This window comes from Phocoena phocoena, chromosome 19 (genome assembly GCF_963924675.1).
Source record: "Phocoena phocoena chromosome 19, mPhoPho1.1, whole genome shotgun sequence".
NCBI lineage: Eukaryota > Metazoa > Chordata > Mammalia > Artiodactyla > Phocoenidae > Phocoena > Phocoena phocoena.
Window position 1 is genome coordinate 7,782,098 of NC_089237.1, and position 6,821 is coordinate 7,788,918.

Sequence of the window (6,821 nt, forward strand, 5' to 3'; positions counted from 1 at the left end):
CAGGCCGCAGGATTCGAATCGAACGTCTGCCAGGGAGCCGGGCGCCGGCCGAGCGGCGCGGGCCAATCAGCGGCGGCGGCTCGCGGCCCCCGAACGTTGGGACACCCGGCCCCGCCCCGCACTGTTGTTTGTGGTGTCGGCCGGCCGCGCGAGCCGGACCACAACACTCGCCCGGCGGGCGGCGGGGCGGGCGAGGGTCCGGAGGCCGCGGGCGGCGGCGAGCGCGAGCCGAGGGCGGCCGGCCTCCCGCGGCCGCCGATCCCGGGAGGGGGCGCCGGCCGGAGCCATGTCGGTGAACATGGATGAGTTGCGGCACCAGGTCATGATCAACCAGTTCGTGCTGGCCGCGGGCTGCGCGGCCGACCAGGCGAAGCAGCTGCTGCAGGCGGCCCACTGGCAGTTCGAGGTGCGTGCGGGCCGAGCTAGCGAGTGCTCCCGGCCGGCCCCGCTCCCCGGCCGCCGGCACTGGGACAGAGGCGCAGGCCGGGGCGCCCGGCCGCGCGCCACGGAAGGGGGTGGGGGGAGGAAAGCTCTATTTATATCGCCCCGTCAGGCGCTCAGCGACCTCGTGGTCTCGCGTGGGGCGCGGGGCCCTGCCGCCCTGTACCTCCGCGCGCGGCCTGGGGACGCCCCCTCGAGCGACGCGGGCCGTCCGTCCGAGGGGTCGGGCCCGGCGGCCCGAGCGCGGCGCCGCGGACACTGCGGATGAGCCCGGCCGGTGGGGCAGGGCCGGCCGGTGGGCTTCCTGCCCCGTCCCCGTTAACCGCCGCCCTGCCGCTATGTTTGTCCGCAGACCGCCCTGAGCACGTTTTTCCAAGAAACCAACATTCCCAACAGCCACCACCACCACCAGATGGTAAGTGTGGCCGGGCTCCGGCGGGAGGGCCGGCGGGCTGGAGGGCCGGCTTCGCCGCGGCCGCAGCCCACCCGGGCGGCCGAGGGTGCGGGCCGGGGGCCGCTGTCAGGCACCGACGGTGACAGCCATGTTGCCGGGGAGCGCCGAGCCGCGATGTAAACAAAGAGCCAAAATGTCTTCCAGGAAAGAGCGGCTCCCAGGGCCGGCTGGCTCGCCCAACTTTGCGGTCAGGCCTCCTGGGCTGCTGTAGTTCGACCTGAGGCCTTGTGCTCGGCGCTCCCCCTGGGCCAGGGGCTAGGAGGGCGGCGAGGGTGGCCGGCGGAGTAGCCGGCTGGCAGGGAGTGGGGAGGGGGGCTCGGACGACAACTAGACGTCGGGGGAACCCGGGCCGAGTGAAGGGCCCCGAGGGGACTGAGACCTGGAATGTCTGTCTATATGGAGCACCCGTCTTGCTGTTGGAGTGGCAGCCCCCCATCCAGACAACCCAGCTCTGCAGAGAACAGGAAAGGGATAAATCCACCCTGGCCTGGGAGCTGGGCTCTACCCAGAGAGTTATGTTCACTCTTTCCTGTTCATGGAAAAAGACCTACCCTGAGCGTGGAAGACTTACAGATTTTTGACAAGATAAGCCAAGAATGCGTTTAATCTCAGTAGGTGAAGATACATAAAACACAGGAAACAGAAGTGGTTCAGGCCTGGATTTGCTTTCTTCTCTTTTCCAAGCTGGCCCCAGGCCTGGGCCTTTGCCCTCCTGCCCTGCTTTCCACAGGCATAGGACATCCCTTTCACTTTAGAGGATTGAATGCCTTCTCTACCTCTCTAGTTACCTATTAGCCCTGCTGGTGGGGGGAGGGCCTCAAGATAGGGATTGTAAAACATGATTCCCCAGGAGATCTGTTATGGCTTCTGGAGTACATTTTTGGCATTTTGGTGTCCTTGCCCGTGGCTCCCTTCTCAGAGCCGCTGCCTTGCCTGGAGAAGCTGCAAATGGTTCCTCTGCTGTGTCTTGTCTTTGGCGCTCTGTATTCGTCTAGTTGCAAAGGACAAGTAGAGAGGGGTCTGTTTTGACCCTTTTAACCAGCTCTTCTCTTGGAATAGCCCATATGCTATTTGTATAAATCAAAGAACAAAAGCGCATCGGAATATGATGAGAATTACGCTGGCTGCAGGGCTGTGGCAGTTGAGGCTGGGCTCTTGGTAAACCCAAGAGGGGTTCATCTCCAGGGGACCCTCCCCTGTACCGGACCATGGGAAGCTCGGGTGTGAGCCTGGAGCTTGCCTCCATCTTGCCTCCGTCTCCTCCTAAAGGGGCCTTGAGGTTTGCTCCACCAACTGTGGTCGTTTCAAAAGGCCCAGGCTTCCAGCACAGCCACTTTGTGTTGCCCTGAACAGAGGGGCTCGCCCCCGAGAGCTGGGACTGATGGTCCTTTTAGGTTCTGTTGCTCCTTCCTTGCAAATCCTGAGGGACTGTAATCTTTTTGAAGCTTCCCTCAAGGGCTGTGGCTGGTTTTTTAACAGACATTATGATCGGTGTATCCATGAGAACGCCATCCCTGCCCTCAAGGAGTTGGTAATTTTTTTTAGAGATAATATAAATCAAAGGAAAATGTTAGATTAAAAATACCAGAAGTGACCCAGGCCCAAGAGCTGCTGATAAATGGTTGTCCCATAGATGACTGTACATACACAGTCGGAGGCATCTTCCTAGATAAGGGAGGGCTCCTGGGTTAGATTGGGAAGGGCCGGGAAGAGGAGAAAGACACTGGATGCGAAGCAGTAGGACATTAGCAGGGTGCAGTGGACGCTGGGTGTGCTTGAGAGCTGGAAAGCTCCATCCATAGCTATTAGAAGCAGAGCTGGAGGGACTTTTACAGGACCTGGTCCAAACCCCTGGTTTTATAGAAGTAGAGAGAAACTCCAGAGAGGTTAAGGGACTTGCCCGAGCTCACACAGGCAGGTGGGCACAGGCCTGCCCCGGATCCAGGCCGCTGCCGCTGTCGGGGGCGGGGGGCAGGGTGGCTGCTGAGGAGACAGGCTCCACTGGCTCGGTGAACTGGGGAAGTCGGTCACGATGCTGTGATGCAATTGGCCTGTCCCCCCCAACCCCCCATTCATTGTTTCCTGCTGCCGAGAAGTCAGCCCTGGGGGGGGTGGGGGCGGGCCGGGGAGGAGTGAAGGGAGCAGGGAAATGGTCTGGGTGGGGCCAGGCCGGGTCCTGTGGCCTCCCTGGAGAGGACGCTGGTTGGAGCGCCCCAGCTGCTGATGTGGAGCCGGCCCAGTTCATCGGAGGGGGTTTGCCCCCCTCCCGTGGGCCTGTCCTCCTTCTGGGCTGGGGTTTAATTGTAGAGCTGTGGAAGCTCCCGGGACAGAGCCCTGGGAGCAAGGTGAGGAGCCCTAGAATCGTGCTCCCTGAGCCCTGTGCCTGGGGGAGGGGCCGGTGTTGCTAAAATTAGGAGAAATTCAAAGAAGGGCTCCCGTGGCTTCCTGGGAAAGGGAGAAGCTGCTGCGGGGTCAGAACTGGCTTTGGGCAGGCCTTGTTCTCTGCGGCCTGTTCCGTGCACCCTGGTGAAGTGCTCGGGGGGGTGGCACCCCCATGCCTCCCACGCCACAGGGCTGGGAGGCCTGCGGTCCCCGCTGTTTGCAGGGAGGCTGCCAGTTACCGCCCAGCAGCCCAGCCCCTGCCCTTCCTGGCTGGGGTCCCTGCTCAGGGTGGTGGCAGAAGACAGCAGATGCTGGGATGTCTGCAGCTGCCCTCACAAAGCGGGCTGAGAGGGGCTGAGCGTACCGAGACACTGGCAGCATCTGGCCAAGGGCAGCCTGCTGGGAGACGCCAGTTTTTGTCCTCGGGGAGCCCAGGCATGAAGTTGCACTTGACTCTTTAAGTGCAGAGTGGGGCTGGGTAGAGGTTAAGAGCTTGGGCCTGCAGACCCGGGAGCCCCGGGATTCGGGCTTCTCGACTTGTGCCCTGCAGCGGTGTGTTTTTGGTCCAGTGACCTGAGCTCTGGGCCTCAGTTTCCTCATCTGTAACCGAGAGGACCATCAGAATGCCCTAGCACCCTGGTGAGGAGTGAGAGAGCGCAGGCTGAGGCCCCGAGGCCCGCGGGCTGGCGCTGTGGATGTGGAACGGACCCAAGCACCAAGCCAGTGCAGCCTCCCCGGGGTTGGCATAGGAGGGAGATCCTGGATCTGGCCGCCTTCCCTTGGCTAACAACCTCGGAACGTCTGAGGGCGGACTATTGAGGAGCCAGCTGGTTTCTCACCCAGGGTGAGGCGCTCAGCGGTGGTGTCCTGGGCTGCCTCCCTTGTCCTGGCTTCAATCTGACACCCTAGCTTCTGCCGGAATTGACCGTCTACTTCTGACACTCAGAGCGTCATTCCCAAGCCTCAGGAAACACTCTTTGGTTTTGACAAAAATTGTAGGAGTCCGCCCCCGGTTTTCTGTTTTTATTGGCTCAGGGTGCAAGGGGTGCTTTTGTCCTGCTGAAACCTCTTACGGACTGAAAAACGGGGAGGAAGGAGGGCCCAGCGTGGGTGCGCCCCGTGGGAAGGCTCTACGGACCCGCAGACAGTGGCCTGGGATCGGGGCGGTGGGTGGGGGCGGTGCAGGCAGCCCTCGCAACCCCAGTGTTCTCTCCCAGCAGATGTGCACCCCGAGCAACACACCTGCCACGCCGCCCAACTTCCCCGACGCGCTGGCCATGTTCTCCAAGCTCCGCGCCTCCGAGGGCCTGCAGAACAACAACGGCCCCATGACCGCGGTGGCCTGCTCCCCCCCCGCAAGCTTCAGCCCCTTCTGGGCCTCGTCCCCGCCCAGCCACCAGGCCGCCTGGATCCCACCCTCCTCCCCCACGGCCCACAGCTTCCACCATCTCCACCACCCGCAGCCCACGTGGCCGCCTGGAGCACAGCAGGGGGGCACCCAGCAGAAAGCCGTGGCTGCGATGGATGGCCAGAGATGAGACTGGGTGCCGCCGGGCGCTGGGCTGGAGCTGGGGGGCAGTCCAGGGTCGTGGGGACACAGGAGGGCCGGGGCGGGGTGGGGGGAGCTGGGGTGGGCGGGGTTTCCTGAAGATCGCACTGGAAGATTTTATAAGAGAATTTTTGTGGGTGGAGGGGACAGTAAACTTCCTGAGCCACTTGGGTCCTTCAGGAGTTTTCTCTTCAGGCAAGTTTTTTTTCTCTTTTTAATATATAACTATAATATATATATGAATATATAAAAGTAACTAATGTATGTGAGAATGGGGCTGGCTGACGGGTGTTGGGTCAGCGGGGAAGGGCCAGAGAAGCCTCCCCTTGGGCCAGCACCCCACCCTCCACCCCGGTCCCGGGCGCAGGTGCTTGGAAGCCAGGTGGTGTGATCCTGCAGTCACAAAGTGTCTGCCGGCTGCCTCCTCCCAAAGGCCACACCTTCTGGAATCAGGAGAAGGACCACCACCTCTCCACTCCACGTGATGGCGGCAGGAGGGATGCGCCAGCTGGCTGAAGGTGTGGGCCCTCTTCGCCGTCCTGAGGCTCTCCCCACCCCCAGCCAGTGGCTCTCCAGCTCTTGTCGCCTCTCCCGGTGTCACCCCCGTCTCCATCTAGGTGTGCAGGGCTTGTGCGGGACTTTAAGAGCCAACTGGGGTCAGAGGCCCGGGCTCTGCCAGTGGGCTTGACCCCCATAGCTGCCCTGCCTCTTCCACCATGCAGCCCAGCCGCGGACAACAGAGTGGAGGGCTTGCCTTTGGATTTAGTTCCCAAATCAGTCATCTCACCAGGGTGAAATTTTAATTTAAAACTTAAAAGAGACTTTTCTAACTTGCCTGGTTTGCGGTGCCTTTCTTTACCTTGGTGTGGAGAGCGTGCTCCTTGGGCAGAGGGGTGGTGAGGCTCTCGGCTGTGCTGCGGTTGGGGGACCAGCTCCATTGCCACGTGGCGGGTCTGGATGCTCTGATAAGGGGCATCCCGGCCAGGGGGCCATGCGACAGGCTGGATCCGGTTGGGCGTGGGGAGGAGAGGAAGGACAGCTCCTGGCTTGGTTACGGTAACCCTCTCCCCTTGGCTCTCACCACCATGCAGCCCACCGCAGGCTAGGCCTCAGCCCCGGAGCCCCTGTCTTTGCCTGCAGTGGGGGAGCTGCCTCCCCGCCTGGGGGCCCAATGGCAGCCCCACGCTTCTGCCTGCTCCCCCAGGCACTTGCCACTGAGCCTGTCTCTGCCGTCCCTGCCCTCAGCCTCCTTTGGGGTAACCTGTCCCCATGTGCATGTTGTGTGGCCCTGTCCCAAAGGTCAACCGAGGCGATCAGGGAGCCACAGAGACTGGGTGGGTCCCCAAGAGGACTGGCTTCCTTTCCCTTCCCCCTTTCGCCCGGCCTTCAGGCGCTGGAATGGAAGCAGCAGTGATGGCAGCTGGGCTCTTCTCAGACTCCAGCGCAGGTGGCCAGGTGCGTGAGGAGCTTGTCCGCCCAAATGGAGGAGTGGGTGGCTGGCCCCAGGGCTGGGATTCCTCCTGAGCCCCCTGCCCCCCGTAAAAAAAAAACCCCTTTAACATGTGTGAGTGGGCTCGTTCCCTCCCTCTCTCAGCAGCCCGGGCACTGCTGTCGATCAGGACTGCGGGGCCTGGAGGTTCAGGCCCAACGTGCAGTGACACTTGGGAAGGGCCCCACCTGGCAGGCCAGCCCGTGCTGCTCCTGGGCCTCGTGTGTCTTCACAAGGTCACCTGTGGGGCCGCCCCTGCAGGAGTGGAGCAGAACTGGGGACGCAGCTGTCCTTGGTCCCTCTGCATGTGGTCATGTACTTTGAAGCTGGGTTTGTCGTTTCAGTTTTGTTTCCTCCTTGGAAACCTGTGAGACTCCTCCCACCCGCACCCCTCACTCTGCCCACCTGTGCTTTCCCAGGCTGGAAGGGGAAGGCCCCTCGTGGGCACGTGGGCGGCCAGTGCTGGGCGGCCTGGGTGAGCGTAGGCAGGCAGGTCCAGGTGTGGG

General features: G+C 62.2%; 1 protein-coding gene across 1 annotated transcript; it reads left to right on the forward strand.

The window, feature by feature from the left end:
* Positions 1-286: 286 nt before the first annotated feature.
* Positions 287-4,815, forward strand: UBALD2 (UBA like domain containing 2). Its single transcript, XM_065897883.1, has 3 exons — positions 287-406; positions 794-856; positions 4,498-4,815. The coding sequence occupies exons 1-3, from the start codon at positions 287-289 to the stop codon at positions 4,813-4,815; spliced, it is 501 nt and encodes a 166-aa protein (XP_065753955.1).
* The last annotated feature ends 2,006 nt before the right edge of the window (positions 4,816-6,821 follow it).